This window comes from Canis aureus, chromosome 28 (assembly GCF_053574225.1).
Source record: "Canis aureus isolate CA01 chromosome 28, VMU_Caureus_v.1.0, whole genome shotgun sequence".
Lineage (NCBI taxonomy): Eukaryota > Metazoa > Chordata > Mammalia > Carnivora > Canidae > Canis > Canis aureus.
The window spans coordinates 2,285,978-2,306,975 of NC_135638.1; the positions used below are offsets into that span (position 1 = coordinate 2,285,978).

Consider the following 20,998-nt stretch of genomic DNA (forward strand, 5'->3'; position numbering starts at 1 on the left):
CAGGAACACACAGACACACACACACAGTGGGAACACACACAGCGGGAACACACACACACAGCGGGAACACACAGACACACACAGCGGGAACACACACACACTGGTGGGAACACACAGACACACAGCGGGAACACACACACACAGCGGGAACACACACACAGCGGGAACACACACACACAGTGGGAACACACAGACACACACAGCAGGAACACACACACAATGGGAACACACACACAGCAGGAACACACAGACACACACACACAGCGGGAACACACACACAGCGGGAACACACACACAGTGGGAACACACACACACAGTGGGAACACACAGACACACACAGCAGGAACACACACACAATGGGAACACACACACAGCGGGAACACACACACACAGTGGGAACACACAGACACACACAGCAGGAACACACACACAATGGGAACACACACACAGCAGGAACACACAGACACACACACACAGTGGGAACACACAGACACACACAGCGGGAACACACACACACAGCGGGAACACACACACTGGTGGGAACACACACACACACACACACACACACACCCCGGCAGGGACCCCTGCCCCGGGTCGGTTAGCACAGGGGTTAGCACAGGGGCCCAGGGGGATGGGCCTGGCTCGAGGGGAGGTTCCGCGGGCCGCCCCCGCCCCCACCTGGAGCCACACTTGGTTTCCCAGGACGCCAAGGACGGGACCGGCGTCTGCGGGGCCACGGGGAAGGCTTCGCCCCTACACGGGCGTGCACGGCCCCCCGGGGTCTCGGGCCTCCATCCCTCGCAACGGCCTGGATGCTCCTCCGCAGAAGAAACGGCTTCCGTCCCTCTGGGCCCACCCCACCCCCACCCCCACCCCGCCCTGCCTGGGGCACAGGGTCGCGGGGGTCGCGCGGGTCGCGGAGGTCGGGGCTGTCGCTCGCGCCTCTGCGGGTTCCCGTGGGTGCTCCCGCCGGGCCGCCCCCTCCCCTCCCCTCCCCCCCGCTCCCCCCCTCCCCTCCCTTCCGCTCGCCCCTCGGCGCCCGGCTTTGTTGCCCGGGCTTGTTTCTAACTCGAGCGCGTCGCCGGGCCGGGCGCCAGGTCACGTGCGTTGGTGACAACCTGTGGCAGGACGGCCCCGGGGCCCCCGCGCCGCCGATTGGTGGGGCCCGGCTGGCGCGCCCCGCGGGGAGGGGCGGGGCGGGGCGGGGCGGGGCGCGCGGCGATCAGCTGTTCCGAGCGCAGCACAACAACAAAAGGAGCGAGCGGGCGGCCGGCGGCCCGGGGTGCAGCACCCGCACAGCCGCCCGGCCCCGGCCCGACCCCGACCCGACCCGACCCGACCCGCCCCGCCGGCCGGGCCCACGTAAGTGCGGGGGGCGGGGGCGGGGGCGGGGGTCGCGCGGCCGCGTCCTCCCCGAACCCCGCCGCTTTCCGTGCCCGCGGCGGGACCTGCGCCCCCCCCCGCCCCCCGCCCCCTGCCCTCGGCCGTTGGCCTGGCTCCGGCCTCGGCCCCGCGCCCCGCGCCCCGCACCCCACTCCCCGGCCTCCGGGGCCGACGCGCCCGCCCCCCTCCGCGGGACCTCAGGGCGCGGGGTGTCCGCCCGCGCGCAGGCCCCGAGCCCCCCGGCCCCCGGGCTGCCGCACCTGTGCGGGGACCGGCCTCGCCCGCGGGTCGCACCCCCGGCCCTGTGACCCCTGCCGCCGACCACCGCCGAGAGCTCAGCAGCTGGTACCGTCCTGCGGTTAGAGACCCGAGGCCCGGGGGCAGCCAGTCCTAGCCCGCGGTTAGGGACCCCAGGCCCGGGGGCTGTAAGTCCTTCGCTGGAGGCCACACAGCCCATTGAGAGGAAAGGGGTGCAGATGGCTTTTACGTGGGCATGCCTCGTTCCCTAGTGACCTTCCCAACTGCCTCTCCCCATCCTCTCCTGTGTTAATTCCAGTTTAGGGTAGGCGAAGGAAGAGCCTGTTCCATCTGCAACTCCCAGGTATGGGGCATTGGTTGCTAAATGGGCCTTTTCTAAATGCAGAGTGCTTTTGGAAAAGGGGAGGAGAAAGCGACCCATGGGGTCCTTGAGCAGGAATAATGAGGTTCCCCCAAGATCCTGAAATCATCTGATTGGTCATTGAAATGCCTTGTTCATTGCAAATGTGAGAATCCCTGGGAAGCATTTGATTTTAAGTCACAGCCACTATCATTCTCAACTGGCAGCATGATTTTTAAGGGCCCTAAGCCGGAACCGGGACCTCCGTAGTTTATGTGACCAAGATCTCTTCTGCTTTTTTCATCCTCTCTTTTGTTCTTCTCTGTGGAAGCTTGCTCACTCAATTGTTCCCTCATATTTCTCTTGGGAATGGTCCTGCTTTAAAAATGTAAGGTTAAGAGGCTAGGAATTCCCACTCACGGCTGTCTTTTGTCCATTGTCATTCGTCCTTCGGGGCAGACAGTGCTGGGTCTCTGGGAGAAAAACCCCGTGAGACCAGTTGAACAGTCTGAGTAGAAGCGGAACAAGCAAAGACAACTTTCTTGGCTTGGTTTTTCTGCAGTTTACAATCAGTTTGAAATTACCGGAACCAGCATATTTATTTTTCTAAAATAGGGTAGACTATAAAGAGAAAAAACATTTTGAGGCTGCTTTTCAGTGAAGATGTGTTAGTTCAGCCACCTGATATTTCGAAACTATCAAGAAGCCACAACTGTACACACAGTTCGAAGTTAGATCATCAAAGTTGTAGGCTTGGCTTTTTTTTTTTTTTTTGATTTAAAAATGTTGTTTTTGGAGCCGCCTACTGGCAGCCAAGACTAACTGAAAAGCACTGTTCTTTGAAGTTCATAGACCCAGAGCTGAGGCTGAAAAGGAGCCTGAGCAATCGTGTGCAGGGAAAGCAAGACACTTGGAACCGCCCAGATTTATGCTGGGATGCTGGCTACGCACCTGACCGGCTCTGTCACTTTCAAGCAAGTTACTTAATTTCTGAGCCTCAGTTTCCTATTAGTAAAACATGACAAGTAAGTACCTCAACTCACTGTCACATACAAGTCTTCAGCAGATTATAGGTCTAGTTGTTATTTAAACATTTTGCAGATACAGACATTTGGACCCAAAGATGCTAAATGGCCTACAGTCAGTCACACGGCAGGCTTGGAATGGACTTAAGTATTCCAAGTTATATTTAATACTCTGAGTTAAAATTTACTGGCTGCCTGTAATGTGTCAGGCACTATTCTGAGGGATACACAATCCTCACCTTGGCCCTCTGATCCCCATTTTAGAGATGAAAAAACTGAGGCACCAGAAGGTTACTAAAAATCTTAAGTTCCCCAAAGCTGCAAGTGGCAAAGCCAAGATTCCCAGTATAGCAGGGTAAACTCCAGAGCCACACTGCCTGTTGGTTGTTTGTCTCAAAAACGACATAAATTATACTAACAAGTTCTTATAGACTAGCCATGCCTTTTCCAAATTCTCGAACTAGAATATCCTTCCCCCCCCGCCCAAGTATTAAATTTAGCCACCTCCCTCTGCCCACCGAGCATTTCTAGCTCATGTAATAATATGAAAAACAGTAATGATAAAATGTTAAGTAACAAAGTAGGATACGGTATGGTGCATTCACTAGACTTCGTGATAAAAAGAAACCTTACACGGAGAATAAAAATCTGGAAGAAAATGCATAAAATGCTAACAGTGATTGCAGCAAGGCAGTGAAATAATTATTCTCCCCCATTTACTTTCTCAACTATTTTTATAGTATAGTTTTGTTTATTTTACAATGAAAAAGACTCTTTTTGTGAGTGAGGGAGGTATTTTGAGCCATTTTGAGCCAGAACAGGGACAAAGCTGCCTTCTAGAAATGCGGGGGCCCAGATACTTTGTTTCTTTTCTCTACTGGGGTGAGACTGCGGGTGGGTTGGCCGTTGGCCGAGGATGGTCAGTCACTGTGGAGGGCGGATGCCCCAACAACAGCCGGGGTCTTTGCCCCTTCGCTAGATTCCAGAACTGTATTTGTAAATTTGCCCTCTTAGGACACATGCTTTGCCTGGGATTTTCGCTCTAGTTTTATCATTGCCCTGGAGTTGTAATTACTGAAAAGGCCATGACAGGGGGCACCTGGCGGGCGGGCTCAGTCAGTAGAGCGTGAGCCTCTTGATCTCGGGGGTGCGTTCGGGCTCCTTGTTGTGGGGAGTAGAGTTTACTTTTAAAAAATCAAGAAAAAAATGTCTGTGACATGTAGTGAGATGTGAAGTCTGAAGTTCTGCCCTAAGCCTACAGCCCTGCATAAAGGCAGCCCCACCAAGAGCCTCCATTCCTGGGCAGGAGCGAAGGTGACAGATGACAGTGACTGGGTAGGGCCAGGCCCTGGGTAACTGGGAGGCTAGGCTATCAAGATTTTAGAGAGATTTTTCTAGGATCGTACCATCCAATAGCAATACGTAGTGTGAGTCATATGCATGTTTAGGTTTTCTAGTAGCCACATTAAAAGAGAAAAATGTGTGACGTTAATTTCATTAATATACTTTATGTATCCTGATATATCCAAGATCACTACTTATTTAAACGTATAATTAATATCAAAATTACTGAGATATTTTACATTTTTTTGAGGGGGCACTCAGTCTTTGGAAATATACTCCGGTGTAAACACATCCCATCTTAATTCATATGTAAAACTGTCATTGGAAATACTTAATCAGTTGTTCAGAAGTTCATACCTGAAACTTTCCAAAAATTGGCTCAACTAGTCGACTTTCAAATTTGAATTTTAAATGGATTCAAATTAACTAAAATTGAAAATTCCGATTTGGGGTCATATCAAGTCCTATTTCGAGCGCTCATTCACCTGCGGGGCCTTGCAGCCACCTCGCCGAGCAGTTGTAGCACGTTGGCGGCACCCCAGGAGCTCCTTGTCTTTTGTGACACGTACAGAAAGCAGGGCCAGAGGAACTTCGCATAGGTAGCCCAACCCCACTTCTTCACTGTGCTGGAGGCCTGTGGGGAGAGACAGGAGGTGACCCAGCGCAGTCGCCCCGTCCTTCCAGTGGCGAGACTGAGGCTCAGAAGCGTTAGACTGTGCAGCTCCAGCCACCTGTGGTAGGCAGAGAGCCAGAGCCCTCTGCTGCTGCTGCCCAGGCCAACTCCCCTTCCATCCCTCCCCAAGACTAGGCTGTGTCCTTCCCACGGGGCCTCACAGGTGGGTCCTATAAATACCAGCCATGACTCGGGACAGGTGAGAATGAGCTCCCCCCTTGCCCAGCTGGCCAGAGTTGCCCACCCAAGGTTGGTTGCCCTTGCAGGAGATAGGGGTATCGCCAGGCAGCCTTTGACTTCAGGAAACCAAAAGAAGGGACGCCTGGTGGCTCAGCGGTGGAGCGTCTGCCTTGGGCTCAGGGCATGACCCCAGGGTCCTGGGATCCCGGGGTCCTGTGATCGAGTCCTGTGAGTCCCCCATTGGGCTCCCCGCAGGGAGCCTGCTTCTCCCTCTCCTTTTGTCTCTGCCTCTCTCTGTGTGTCTCTCATGAATAAGTGAGTAAAATCTTGGAAAAAAAAAAGGAACCCAAAAGAAGACCGACTTGTGCTGCCCCATGGAGCATTCCTCCAGAGACACCTTTCCTGAGGCAGAGTTGTATATACTCTAGGCATGAGCTAGCTCCCATCACGGGGGGCTGGAGCTAGCGCCAGAGGGGTGCTAGGGACCCGCAGCCGCTGGGGAACTGCAGCCGCCCAGCCACAGCGGCCCCGGCGTTGTTTCCTGCCTTGTAGCTGCCACTTAACTGGCCTGGGCCCCGAAGTTACCCTCGTGTGGCACTGCAGTTGGGGGACAAAGCCCTCATTCAGGACAAGCAGGTGTCTTCTTGTGGGGTGCTCTGCTTTACACCCAGCAGCTCCGGCTGATGCAGGACCTGAGGCCTGCCCCATGCTCTGGAGAATTGGGATTATGCTCTCAACTGGCTCAGCAGACACCGGATTGTACTTGGGGCCAATACAGGCCTTCATAATTTAAGAGAAATGGAGGCGAGTTTTTTAAAGTATCTTTTCTTTTTCCCCTTCTAGCTCGTATACTCAAAAGTTTTATTTACATCAACCCTTGGATAGCCCCTCTTTTAGGATATATACAGGACACTACAATAGGTCAAACAAACTATGCAAGCCCGCTTTTCTTCCAATTTCCATTATGTGGAATGTAAAGCTGAATTTGCATTCTGTACTAGAGCTCCGACCTTCATGATTTGGCCATGCTGCTCTCCAGAAGGGTTTCTGGAAGACTGGTTATGCAAGTAGCATTTCCTGTTTACTGTCTCTGAATAAGTGATGGCTGATGATGACGGGTCATGACCACGAAATAAACGACAATTGTCATTTCTTTGAACACACATTTGTTGTACTACCCATTCAGAGTAGGATGCCAGTTGTAGCAGCCCCTCTTGCACATAGAGAACTCAACCAACCAAGACTCTCCTCCACTGCAGATTGTAACTACATTTGCAGCTAAAGTCGATGATTGTTTGGAGAGTGAAGGGTCGAGTCTAAAGTAATGGATTCGAGACTGATGCTCATGAGAAAGAATATCGTTTATAGTGAGATGGTTGTCACAATCCCTGGATGGTCTCATCCACTCAGGGTTTGTGTTACCCACTATGTGTTAGCAACCCCCAGACCTGGGTGCCCAGCTGAGACCATGCCCTTGCCCTCCAGAGCCCTGTGTCCAGCTGCCTACAGAAACCTCCAAGTACATGACTTGCAGATTCCCAAATTCAGCACGTCCAGAATGCCCAACCTGTACCTTCTACAGGATGCCTCTTCCACTAAGTGATCCCGCCATCCCCTTCCTCCCCACCTCTGCCCCCCTGTTGGCTTCTGGTAGAGAATCCTTTCCCTCCCCTTCACTTCTGGCTTAGAAGGTCCTATAGGATCCACTTCCTGCTTATCAACCCCAGCCTACTGTCAGGACCATGCATCAGGATCTCAAGTCATACAGAAGGTGCCATATTCTCACACATCTACAGGCTTCTAATATGTTCCTTCTCCCCCTTCCTCTATTCTTGATCTTCTCAACCCCTCAAGATCAACACGGTTTACTGCAGGAGTCCTTCCTGACCTCTCCCTGTGTAGATCTGAGGAACACCCGGTGCTTTTTCCATGACTTTCATCATACTGGGTTGTTAACACTTGCAGTGGGAGGGCCCTATTCACTGCTGCTTCCCCTGTGCTTCGCGCTCTGCCTGATGCATAATAGGACTTGGGAAATATTTGTAGAATAATAGTTGACATTAAAAAAAAAATAGTTGACATTGACTGAGAACTTTGTGCCAAGTGCCTTTCTAAGTGGATTATCCCATTTCACAAGAGTAGGATCAGGGAGATGGTGATTGGCAAAGTCCAGAGGGACAGCAGATTGGCTTCACCTAGGTTGAAAGTGGGGCCAAGCAGTGGGCAGATTTAAAGCACATGTGCAGCTGGAGTCAACAGGACGTGATGCAAGTTTGGTTGAGAGGTTGAGTAGGAAGCAGAAGGAGTAATGGTAGCTTGTTGACCTGAGTAACTACTGGGTGCTGCTGCTTCTTGACGAAAAGGGGAAGAAGGACACTGTATGTAAGTTTGGGGGGGGTTGGAATTAAAAGTTCTCTTTGGTATGTGTTAGATTTCATATGCCCATCAGGTAGCCGGGGAGAAATGCTTATATAAATCAGGAATTCTAGAATAAGATCAGACGAGGCTGGAGTTCCTCACTTAGAACTCACCAGGGGCGCCGGGCGGGGAGGGGGGTGCTCAGCCGGTTGAGCACCTGACTCCTGATTTCAGCTCCGGTCACGATCTCAGGGTCACGAGATCGAGCCCCACATCAGACTCCATGCTCAGTGTGGAGCTTAAAGATTCTCTCTCCTGCTCCCTCTGTCCCTCCCTGCTTCCCTGCCCTCCCTGAGGTCGAACTATTGCCAAATGGAGTAGGACGACTTCCGAAGTCCCATAGAACGTAAGCGACAGAGCTGGCACTTGAACCCAGGCGTGTTGGCTACAGCACCGTCCTGCTTGCTACCGCCCGGTGAACGGTCTCCAGGTCTAGCTGCTGTCCTGCTCCGCCTTCCGCAGTGTAAACGTCTCTAGGCCAGATTATGCTGTACTTATGGATTTTTAAATGGAATGAGATATGCTAACAGTCACATAGAAGAACAAAACAGAGGAGCCAATGAGCCAAGGAAACTTCGGTGGTGGTCATCCCGTACCTTTGGTGGCTTCTGGGCAGTTGAGTATCAGGTGGCAAGACCATTAATATCTGGTATTTGCTCCTCTTTTTAGAGAAAAGCTCTATTTCAGCTTGAACTACATAATTCAGATTTATCCCTTTTAAGAGCACCAATGTTAAAAAAAAAAAAAAAAAAAAAGAACCAACTCCTTCCCTCTCCTTTCACGTGTGTCTACAGGTTGCACTTGAGTACTCAGTTCTTAATGGTTCATAAATAAGAGGTACCGCCTTCCTTGTGATTGACGCCTGCCGGAAGGGAAGGACTGTAGCTGTCGGCTGAGGCGTGCGCCTGCTTCTGAGGGGTGTGTGTGTGTGTGTGTGTGTGTGTGTGTGTGTGTGTGGGTTCAGGCTTTCGAAACCACACGTGCATATTGTACGAATATATGCTGGTTTGAAATAACCTCCTTTCCCCATTTTAGGGATGATGACCCTTCTGGCTCTCGCCTGAGTTGAATGAGCACCTCGTGCACTTTAATCTCCTGTCGTGCCATCAGGCTGACTGAAGACAGTGTTCTGAAATCTCAGCTGTAAAGACCTCCCGCCAAAGTCTCAATCTTGCCTTAACAATGTTCCAGAGACTGAATAAAATGTTTGTGGGTGAAGTCAACACTTCTTCCAACCAAGAACCAGAATTCAGTGAGAAAGAAGACGATGAATGGATTCTTGTTGACTTCATAGGTAAGGTACTCTTAGCCGCTAATCACCACCGCAGAAGTGGAAACTCTTGCGTCGCAGTTTTTGCATAAGTAAACCAGTAACCCTGAAGGCTTTGAAGCCTTAAAAGTAAATAAGCAGGAATTTGCCTAAAAAATTGCAGGAAACGTCCTGTGCCAGATGAGCAGTCAATGAAATTGATTGACGTCAGATGTCCCAGTTTTGCAACTTTCCTACCCTGTTCGATCACGTGCACTTTAGTATGAAATCCTGTGCTGGGCGAACAGTGACCCACGTTGCTCATCACGTTTACTCGGCAGGATGGAAACAGTCTTCAGAACCCTTCCCGCAGAGCCACCGTAGTCCCCCTGCTGCACTGTTCCACCACGCGTACGCACACACTAGGTGCTCGGAAATTACCTTGTGATCATTATGAGTGAATATAAATGGCCTTGTGTCTGACCCTAAATGAAAAGAGGAATGTGAACAGCAGCTAACAGTGTCCTCTCTTCTTTTTCTGTGCCCCGAATGTGATATCACTGGGATACTCGTCTTTCTCGTGGGACGTCAACCCACCAACGTGGACTCTGATGTAGACACTTGCCCTGGTTTCTCGGCAGCAGAAGACCAAGCAGAAGGCATCAGTGAAGAGTCCCGTACTGAGCACCCTGCCGTCTTTTCCTGTTTGCCTGCGTCTCTGGAGTGCTTGGCTGATACCAGTGATTCCTGCTTGCTCCAGTTTGAGTCCTGTCCGATGGAGGAGAGCTGGTTTATCACCCCTCCCCCGTGTTTTACTGCAGGTGGATTAACCACTCTCAAGGTGGAAACCAGTCCTATGGAAAACCTTCTCATCGAGCATCCCAGCATGTCCGTCTATGCTGTGCACAACCCCTGCCCCGGTGTCGGTGAGGCCAGCTGCGGGACTGATGAACATCATGACCCAAGTAGCCCCAGGTACGTTATAAATGCGGGTGACCCTCGAACAACATGGGTTTGAACTGCATGTGTCTACTTACATACACAGAATATTTTTCGATAAGCCTAGTGCAGCACCATAAATGTATTTTGTGTCCCTTATGATTTTCTTGATAATATTTTCTTTTCTCTGGCTTACTTTATTGTAAGAATACAATAGTTAATGCCTGTAACACGCAAAATGTGTGTTATTTGATTGTCGATGTCATTGTAAATTTCCCAGTCAGCAGTTCAGTTTCTGGGGAGTCATAAGTTAAGCATGGATTTTCAACTGCACAGGAGCTGGTGCCCCATCTCCGGGTCGTTCAGGGGTCAACTCTGTTTTACCATGTCCACAGGCAGTCTGTGTGGCATGCATTTTATTTATTTCTACTACACCTCAAAGCTAATTTTTTAGAAGATGGCAGTCTTGTTAGAGAACTCGGGAAAGCATGTGCATAGTGGTGCACAGCGTACCAAGTAGTGGATGGTACGGAAAAACATGTTCATTTTCGATTTTCAAAAATATTCATTGGAACCTGACCCCAGTTATGTAATGGAAAGCGGTTGGGTTTATAGTACTCTGCTGGTGACTGACATTTCTGCTAAGTGTCTCAGGATATAACTCTGGCACTTTACACACTGAGTTATTTGGGGTATCAGATTCAACAAGAATTATATTATCTATCTTTGTTTCTTTTTTTTGTTTTTTGTTTTGTTTTTTTTTTAGAGAGCGCGTGCGAGCAGGGAGGGGCAGAGGGAGAAGGACAGAGAATCTTAAGCAGGCTCCCCGCTTGGTGCAGAGCCCAACGCAGGGCTCGATCTCACAACCCCGAGATCATGACCTGAGCCGAAATCAAGAGTCAGACGCTCAACCGACTGAGCCACCCAGGCGCCCCAAGAGTAGTATATCTTAAAATAAAACTTTTATTTTCTTCCAGGTAGTCTTAGCTGGGTCACATCAAATGGCACTTAACCTCGAAAACTTGACAAATCTTGAAGTAGAATGGCGGTTTAACAGAAACATGTTGCCCAGAGAGTTGTTTTCTTGCCTCACAGAGGAAAGATTTCATGCCCAAGTGATATTTTCTCATTATGTGGGGGTCCTAATTGATCTGAAAGGCTCTGTTTGAATGGCAGGTAGGCTGAGGGCCTTGAAAGGTTCAAGGCGAGTGCCCAGCCAGTAAAGATCGATACTCCAAAGCCAACCTACAGATGTTCTGTGGCCTGCATCCAGCAAGTGTATTCCAGATTGCTTCCACCTGCTAAAATAAAGCTCACGGCCATGTTAATCAGCTCAAAGCCTGGCTTAGTCACGATGCATGTTAGTGGAATGTGCCTGCGCTGTTCCAGTATTGCGGGGATGCTGGCCCCGACCTTAATTCCCTAAAGACCTGTCAGTCAGTGGTACAGGCGAAGCAGTACCTTTGGAGCAGTTCAGAGTGTACCTTTAGTTAGTCCTGTGATCCAGAGGGCCTCTTCTTAGATTGTTCAGGCACTAACTCAACCAACTGGATCACTGGTATCGTCCAAGTCTCCTGTTTGCCAAATATAAGCAAAACCCAGGCGGCTCATTAGCTTAACTTTACCAGAGTTTGCTGCACTCACAAGTCGTAGACTTAATGTCGTAGATGACCTTGTGATCCTCTATGAGGGTAAACCTATCCTTTACCAAGTTGAAAAACAATTTGCTTATATAATTACCCAGCTTCATACATAATTAAGATCTTTGGTGGGGAAATGTTACTCTAACTGGCACTTGATTTAGCACTTTATCAAGAGGTCAGTGTTTCAGGCATTCCCACAAAAGTTTAAAACAAAATTTTTTGGATGTGGTATTGATTAAATTGCCATATAGTTGATTGAGATTAATTTCTTCAGTTCTTAGACATGCTTCCCACCTGATTTTGATCTCACCTCTGTGGAATTCCACTCAAGAATTTTAGCATAATTAATAGTCACTTTAAACTTACTGATATTTGTATATTTACTTCTCAGTGTTTAAAGTCTGGGTGTGTATATATATAGCAGCTTTGTAAATATATATTATTATAGAAGCATGTGTGCATATGCATTGCAGAAAATTAGAAAATGCAAATATGTAAAAATTTAAAAATTTTAAAAGACATATTTGCACAACCCAGAGATGAACACTGTTAACACCCTAGGGCACATCCTTCCAGGTCATTTTTTTGTCTCTCTTTTTTAACCTAAATGGGATCAAACTGTATATGTTGTTTTGCAACCTGCTTCTTCAGGCAATGAGCTGCACCTTTTTTTTTCTGAGTAAAACTTCACTTCATCTATACAAACCATACTCCGCTCTCTGCACCGGAGTCCAGAATATTTCACTTCATTTGTCCAAACCAGTGTCTAGTCCAAGACCACACTCTGCATCTGGTTATGTGTTTGCAGCTTTGATGCAGTCAGAATCATCATTTTTTAAATATCTCATTTTTTATATCTTATGTTTTGATGTGACATGTAGAAATGTTAGACAAATAATGTACTTTTCCACATATGTAGGATCCAAAGCACATACTTAAATTTAGATGAATTCCTTCTGAACATAGGAAAGTACTGCAAATTATCAGTTTTTTCTAATAACAAAATTTTTTTCACATCTTTATTTCTGGATTTCAAATCCTTTAAAAAAAAAAAAAAAAAAAAAAGGCCCGCTAAACTGAGATAGATCAGGTGTTAACCAAAATTCGGATGGCTTTGGAGTAAATAAACTTTCTGAGCAGGAAATAAGCGATGTCTCTAAAAAGTGAGACTGCTTCCATCCTGTCCTTCGGGATACTGTCATTGGGCACGGAGGAGTGAGGTGCTTCAGAATTACAGATGGGCTTCAGGGTGTGCGCTTTATTGTATGTTGGCCTTTGTAAGTATCGTTTATGAGGTTTATGTGCTATCATAGTCTTAATACATGTGCCTTTAATGACCCATAGTAAACCAGTTTTAATACAGAAAATGAACCATGTCCTAACAGTTAAATGAAGTAGCATTTTAAATCGTAATAGTGATTTAATAGTTCACCATTTAACATTTGTAGGGCCAGGAAAAGCTGCTTATAAGACTCACGGGCCCAGAGTAAGTATATTCCCTTTGAGACTGTGTAATGCGTGTGAATCACTCTGAGCAGGAAAACTCAAAATGCCCACCTTTCAGAAGCTGCTGTCTCTGTATTAACTTCTCTCTCTTAGTTTCTTAATGTGACCCCCTCCGCCCTTAATCCTACCATTAAAAACAAAACAAAAAAATCTTAGAAAGGCACAGTGTTTTCCTCTAGTGCTCTCGGGCGGGGTGGCAACTGCCCTCGCTGTGCAAGTACCCCTGGCCGCTCCTCAGACCCTCCGCGTCCCGCGCCAAGAGGGCACACACGTCCGCACTAGGCCGCCGGTGACGCAGGACACACGGACCCTCATGCGGTGGAGCCGTAGCTTAAGGGGGGTGCCCCACAGGCCTTGGTGACACAACTGTGCAAACGCCACGCCACAGCGTGCCCTGTTAGGACAGAAATCCAAGGCATACAGTTGTCTTTTATCATAAGCACGTAGCGTTTTAGCTAGAAAAAACACTTGTCAAATGAACAGATTTTCCTGGGCATATTTCTATGAAATCGAGATTTAAAGCTCGTTTCCTGGAACATTCACCCCCAGACAGAAGGTGCAGTGAGCCTCACGCGTGCGCAATCACCGCGTCGTAAGCACGGTCCGTGGAGAGAGGCCTGTGCTAGGATCTCGGTCTTGAGACGGAATGATCGTGGCCTCAGCGTCACTGAGCCTCAGCTTTCTGAGCAGTGAAATCGGGCAATTCAGATCTTTTCCTTTTAAGGATAATGGTGAGAACCAGATCCGTTATATTTGCAAAAACAGTCGGCCCACACGGACCCTCAGCCGGCGATAGTTCCCCTCACAGAAAAGCTTACCGAGTGCATTCGCCGCATGATTGAAGTCCACGCGAAACATGAGGCACTTCTTTTAGAAAAAGAGTCTCCTGAACTAACCATATCTGCAGAGTGTACGGCACATGCCTCTGAGGAACTGGCTTCTCCTTTCTATCACTGTCAGTCAGCGTGATCACAGACTAGAAGCTTGCGTGTCAGCCAGGAGACACTAAGCTCTCAGGGAAGCGGGAATAGATTGATTGTGGCAGGTTGAATCACTAAGTGACTTTTTCAAGTTCATTCCTAACGTACTCTGTTACTTAATGCATCCCCGCGTTTTTCTGTTTCAGAGTAGAACCTCAAGATGAAATGGGGCAGCACATCCATTGCTACGTGGCAGCTCTTGCTGCTCACACGGCTTTTCTGGAACAACCCAAGAGCTTTCGCCCCTCCCAGTGGATAAAAGAACATAGTGAAAGACAGTCTTTGAACAGAAATAGCCTTCGTCGCCAAAATCTTACCAGGGATTGCCACTCTAGGCAAGTCAAGCACAGTGGCTGGGCTGTCCATCAGCCCTGCCCACGTCAGTACAATTACTAAGAATTTCAAGCTTGGTTGGGATTCTCGTGGTTTGTGCATATGTGTGTGGACGTGTGTGGACGGACAATGAAGATGCTGTCTCTTTGCAGCCAACTGACGACCAATCACATAGTTTTATCGACGTGTTTAGACACTATCTTGAAAACCAGATTTACACGCTGTGTATCACGTAATGCCTTGCTTTTAACATTCACTTTTTTTTGTAGACTTTTTCAGAATATTTTTGGAAACATATCAATACGATTACAGTGTTTGGTGTTTGGGGATTGTCTTTAAATCTATTAAGGTGTACGTGAGTTAGCATTCTAAAGACATTTCTTCCCAAGTATGAGAATAGGCATCTTTCAATTTCATTTTATTTTGTATTACTTAATCAATATTTTGAGCGAGCAAAAATTTATTCTCAGGGTCAGCCATACACTTTATTGACCAGTACTTGATAATCTTTTCTGTATATAACGAATACGTTTTTACACACTAACATGAGCATTAACAGGTGATAGTTGCCATAGATACAATGGAATTATGGCTGAACTTTCTCTTGAAAGAAAACTTGATATATTTCTGTGTGTATGGGGTTTTTTTTGTTTGTTTATTTGGTTGTTTTTGTTTTTTTGTTTTTTTCCGGATTAGCCATGCAGTTCATTTTGGAATTCAGGTACATTAAGTGTTAGTGAACAGTGCATTCGGTAATTCCGACGTGACTGTGTGACGTGGTACAGAGACATTACAGAGTGTCGTGGGGCAAGAGCGCTGTCTCACACGCAGAGGATTCAATTAGACCTGTGAAGCTCTATGTGGGAAAATGTGTGTCTACGACTAAGCCGTGAGTCCACTATTTAACGTGTGTGGAGTCTTTCCTGTCAGCTCGGCTCACTCGCCACCTCACGTCAGCTGTCGATTCAGCAGAAGTACTTGTCCAGGCACTTTAGTGACCCCCTAGTTCTGACTGTCCCAGGGGGAGACGTAGGCCTTGTGTTTCTGATGCGGTGACCACGCCGCCGCCTGAGCTGCCAAGTGGCCGCCAGGCTGAGCAGGGGTTCCTGGGGACACCTTCCTAGCATCTGAATGAGGAGCGACCGGTTGGCTTCCCTCAGTTTCCATTTTTGGTTTTGTTTTTTTTGTCTTTTGGGGGGTTTTTTTGGAAACTGGGGCTTCAGGCAAAATCTTTAACCACTTTGGCCTCTGTTTCCTCCAGCGGGGGAGGGAGCTTTGCCGCCGTGAGGGCTGCGTGGGGACCTGAGGTGGGCTGTCCGGGCCCAACCCTGTGTGGGCCGCCCCGGGCCTGGGCCAGTCTTCCCGCCGCAGCCGCCCCCAGAGCGCCGGTGCTAAGGAGGCCAGGGTTCAGGGCTCGAGTCCCACGGAGGCCAGTTAACCCGGAGAAAAGTCTCTTTCTTACCTCCAGCCAGTCACTTTATTCTTAGCAGTTGTGATGGGTCCCCCTGAGCCACCCGCACTCCCCGGTTTCTTCTCGAAGTTACCCATCCACAGTCCAAAGCACATTCTGCCGACAGAACAGTGGTATCACCTCTGTCATCAAATAGCTTCTTTTTCCACGTCCTCTGCGACCAGAATTAAATAAATTCATGGCCACACAAGGTTTTCAAGGGAAAAAAGCAGCATATAAGTTATGTGAAGTATTATATTTTTCAATGACCCTGTAACAGCTCGGTGCAGGGAATTATGGGAGACTTTCTTTCTTTCTTTCTTTTTTTTTTTTTTTTTTAAGTGAAGCGCTGTCCTCTTTTCTGCCTGGGTTGTTTGGAGTCAGAAGAGGTCAAACAGCATCCTTAGGTGGTGGTAGTTGGGCCGCTCTTCCACTGGCAGTGATGCAGTGCCAGGAATGTCTCCTCAGAACAAGAGCCTAGATCCCCCTTTCCTTGTTCCCTATCCATTTCGACTACCCCCTTTATTTATTTGTTTTCTGATTAGGGGCCAAGTTGTAAAGTTTTGTCAAACTGAGCTAGAAGTTTTTTCGTTACTATTTGTGTTTACGCGAGTTGAGAGGTAGGGTGGAGTCTTCATGAAGGTGTGTGTGTTTTACACCGTGTCTGTCGTAGGGCCATGTGTTGGTCCCTTGAAAACAGACCAGCTCAATGTTTTCTGGATGTAAGCCTCAGAATACACGGGGTCTCATTTTTCATAGATTACATGCAAGTCGTTAGTACCTCACAAGCTACAGAAGTTCAGCCATGAGAATTTGTTTGGCACCATGAACAGATTTGTATATAAAACAGCAACAGTCTTTTTTTGTTTTTTACTATTATTTTTTCAAATTTCCTGATACCTGAAATACATTTACATCTCTCGGTTATTGACTTTTTTTTGTTTACTTTATCTAGACCTAGTAGGTTTTCTTTTTTCTTTTCTTTTTTTTTTTTTTTGGTGGTTTTTTTTGTTTTGTTTTGTTTTTGTTTTTGTTTTTTGTTTTTTTTATGGTTTATACCTGGAAAGCAAATACTTTGTCTTGGGGATGTTTTGTTTGAAGGGTTAGCATGCCATCCGTCATACCAGACTGGCTTCTGTATCAATACCCAAGGTTTCTGCCTGAAATTGGCACGTGTTGGAACTGAAAGAAGCGGTTACATAATTCATTTGAAGTTCTTGATCACTAGATTGTTGGGCTTCTGTGTGCAAGACACAAGACCAATAAGAACAGAATGATGTTGACCTGTTAAGTATTCTTTGAAACATAGCCAAAATGCAACTTATTATAAGTTAATTATCATTTCTGCTGTTGTAAATATTACTGGTTTACAATGTGCTTTAGTGCATATTTCTTAAAACTTCAAGCAGTGAGAAATAAGACCCCTCTGAACTTAGTGCTCTGTTTCTAAACTGATAACATAGAATGTTACTTGGAAAAAGTCTGGAATATGTGGTGCACACAAGCAGTGCTTCACGAATGAGTTTCTTAGCTTTTAAAACGCACCATGTTCCTCGAAGTTTGTGTTTTTGTTAATAAAACATTTTATAATGTATTTTCTATGTTTATTACTTTTTCTTTCTCAACTATGTATTGCACTGTAAGTTGAAGATGAACCATCCTTTATTTATCCTCTGTGACAATGCATTTATATGGCTGGGTGGGTGGGGAATTTTTTGCAGAAGGTGCACAGCGATTGGGTTTTTTGACTTTCTACTCCAGCAGGCTTTTTCTACATTAATTTCCTGTACATTTTTCCAGTTCCCACGCAGACTGCTCCTGTTTACGTACCTTCTCTGTTGTATCAGTACTTTGATTCCAGTGAGAAGACAGTTTGCTTAAAACTTGCGAGCGCCATTCAGCATCGCCCATTGATCTTACTTTTCAAATCTTTGTAGCGCACTGGTTTGTCATCTTTACATCTTCATTGAAGCTAAGTGTCTCTGCTATTTCTCTTTCCCCTCAAGGAAAGATACTGTCTTTCTATACTCTTAGGAAAAAAAGAGTATCTATCTTTATCCTGATTTTCTTTGAAGTAGAAACAAAACAAAGCAAAAAAAAAAAAAAAATGAAGGATTCCAACTGGAAGATAGGCATTTAAGTTTAAATAGATTAGTGGAGAAAGTTTAAGGTTTTCCAGGTATTTTTGTTTTTAGAATCAGTAAAGAGACTGCTCCTTGTACTGGAGATACTAGCATATGTTTGTAATGTTATCTTAAAATTATCTTTTATAAGGCCCATTCATACTGGTTAAATTCTTTTAAAAGTTGGGCTACTCTCTTGGATGGCTTCGCTGCCATCAGTCACGTTGATGCATTATAAATGGCATCCTTATCTACTTATTTTAATGCTTAAAATTTTATATGAAATGCTTTATTAAGAGAACCTACCTAATACAGTGGTGTCAGCCTTGCCATGTACTAATTTCACTTGAAATATGACACCGGTTACAGTGGTTTAGGTCAGAGGAGGAGGTACTAGGAAGCCTACAGATAAGGAGATCTTTTTCTATTTGCAGCAGTATCCTTTATGTGGGAGGAGAAGTTACTATTCAAGGAAGGCAGCTTCAGTGGATGTTTTATATGTATCATTTAGAATTTTTCTTATATATATTTTTTAATTGTATAATTGTTAAATGCCCCCATTTTGCTCTGTATGTGCTGAGGTTTTAGCATTTGTTTTCTAGGTGGACTTCTGAAAACCAAATCAGTACCTGGGGAGTTAGATGTGTGTGTATCCAAGCTTGATGTGTATGAGTGGTTTTGATTGCTTTTTGGTTGTTTTCCTCCAGAGGTTTGGAACTTTAATCAATAATTGTGTGTGTTATTTTTCTTAAAAGGTAGCTTGGGTTTTTTTCTCAAGTATCGTTGTGAACACATTTGCTTTTCAAGGGCAGGGCATCAGTTAGACTGAAGAGTATTGTAGATTATTATACTATGTGCCTTCTTGATGTATTTCTGGACACAAATTTTTTTCAACTTGAAAACTCAAAAGGGACATTTGGTTAGATTATATACTGTACATCATCTATGCATAAATGGCAGCTTGTTTTCTTGAGCCACTGTCTATAAATTTTTTTCTGTTTTTATAGGATTTTTTATACTGATTGGTTCATAGATGGTCAGTTTTATACACAGACTAAACAATACAGCACTTTGCCAAAAATAAGTGTAGCATTGCTTAAACTTTGTGTATTAACACCAGTTCTTTGTATTTGGGTTCCTTGGTGCATTTTGCACTACTTGGAGTTGTGGTTTTTAATCTGTCAATAAACAAAATGTTCTTTAACTTCACATTCGTCAGATTCTTTTATTTTACCTTTATGGTCATCAGTCTTAAAACTAACAACAACTTAATCGAGTTACTTGCTATTTAGTTTTACTTTACCCAAAAGATGGGTTCAGTATGCACTTTAAATGCTGTTTTAAAAATTTGTATAAAATTGGTATGTTAAAATTTCCCCCCTGAAATGAATACTCATTTACGTGAACATGAATTTGAGGATGACTCCAAGCCAGTACCTCTTCCTCCAACCTATGTGTGTTAAACAAATACATAATTCTTAGCCTTTTTTTAAAAGATATTATTTATCTGAGAGAGACCAAGCACAAGCAGGGGGGAGGAGCAGAGGGAGAAGGACAAGCAGACTCCCCACTGACACAGGGCTCAATCCCAGGACCCTGAGATCATGTTCTAAACTGAAGTCAGACACTTAACCGACTGAGCCAGCCAGGCACCGCTGGTTCTTAGCCTTTTTAAAGCTACGCTGTTTTCAATGGCTCTTTCCCAGAAGAATCTAGACACAATCTTACATAAACATCTTAGGGCCATATGGACATTCATTTATATATATAATATATAAATTTTTTATTGGAGTTCAATTTGCCAACATATAGCATAACACCCAGTGCTCATCCCGTCAAGTGCCCCTCTCAGTGCCCGTCACCCAGTCACCCCAATGCCCGCCCTCCTCCCCTTCCACCACCCTAGTTCGTTTCCCAGAGTGAGGAGTCTCTCATGTTCCATCACCCTCTCTGATTTTTTTCCCACTCATTTTCTCTCCTTTCCCCTACAATCTTTCACTATTTTTTATATTCCCCGTATGAGTGAAACCATATGATGATTGTCCTTCTCTGATTGACTTCACTCAGCATAATACCCTCCAGTTCTATCCATGTTGAAGCAAATGGTGGGTATTTGTCTTTTCTAATGGCTGAGGAATATCCCATTGTAAACAGAGACCACATTTTCCATTCATCTTTCGATGGACACCAAGGCTCCTTCCACAGTTTGGCTATCGTGGCCATTGCTGCTACAATCATTGGGGTGCAGGTGTCCTGCCGTTTCCCTGCATCTGTATCTTTGGGGTAAATCCCCAGCAGTGCAATTGCTGGGTCGTGGGGCAGGTCTATTTTTAACTCTTTAAGGAACCTACACACAGTTTTCCAGAGTGGCTGCACCAGTTCACATTCCCACCAACAGTGCAAGAGGGTTCCCCTTTCTCCACATCCTTTCCAACATTTGTTGTTTCCTGTCTTGTTAATTTTCCCCATTCTCACTGGTGTGAGGTGGGATCTCATTGTGGTTTTGATTTATATTTCCCTGATGGCAAGTGATGCAGAGCATTGTCTCATGTGCTTGTTGGCCAGGTCTATGTCTTCTTCCAATCCAATCATGAAATGGGCAAAAGACATGAACAGAAATTTCACCAAAGAAGACATATGGACATTCCCGATTTCCATTAATGCCATAATCTGGGAGCTCTAATTTAATTAGGCCATTCTAGAGAACCCAAAGAATATCCACCATGTTAATGAATCCTTGGGGAAGATCTGCATTCTAGAACAAGCCGATTTCAAGACAGATTCTTGTCATCTCTGAGACTCCACACTGAGATACAATGATTGGGGACAGGCAGGTAGAGGGGTCATCCAAAAGATGGGAAGAGCATCTTGAAGTGAAAGAGCCGACCCTGGAATAGTCGGTTAATGGTCACCGCTGAGAAGTGTTTGCCCGGCCTGCTTACAAGGGAAAGGGGTGGCTGAGGGAATCTAGCAGCTGTATCCCATCTCAAGGGCAGTGACTGCGTGGGGTCTTGAAAGTAGGTAAGTAGAAAGCAAGGCTGTTTCATAAGGACAAGCATGTCAAAGTTTCAGTTTGACGTGGCATCAGGTTATCTCGCTCCTTTGTTTGACTGTGTCCTGACCAGAAGGTTATTCGTTGCCACGTGGTCTGTAA

General features: G+C 46.3%; 1 protein-coding gene across 6 annotated transcripts; it reads left to right on the top strand.

Annotated features, from left to right (window-relative positions):
- The first annotated feature begins 1,252 nt into the window (after positions 1-1,252).
- TP53INP1 (tumor protein p53 inducible nuclear protein 1) lies at positions 1,253-19,053 on the top strand. 6 transcript variants are annotated; one of them, XM_077876215.1, is made up of 6 exons: positions 1,622-1,984; positions 2,827-3,006; positions 8,657-8,915; positions 9,488-9,845; positions 12,901-12,938; positions 14,085-14,225. In XM_077876215.1, the coding sequence occupies exons 3-5, from the start codon at positions 8,804-8,806 to the stop codon at positions 12,920-12,922; spliced, it is 492 nt and encodes a 163-aa protein (XP_077732341.1). In that variant the 5' UTR covers positions 1,622-1,984; positions 2,827-3,006; positions 8,657-8,803; the 3' UTR covers positions 12,923-12,938; positions 14,085-14,225. The 6 variants fall into 6 exon arrangements, with proteins under 6 accessions (XP_077732339.1, XP_077732341.1, XP_077732336.1 ...); XM_077876210.1 differs by lacking the exon at positions 12,901-12,938 and adding an exon at positions 8,416-8,539 and having other exon boundaries at positions 1,624-1,984; positions 14,085-19,053; XM_077876209.1 differs by lacking the exon at positions 12,901-12,938 and having other exon boundaries at positions 1,624-1,984; positions 14,085-19,053.
- The last annotated feature ends 1,945 nt before the right edge of the window (positions 19,054-20,998 follow it).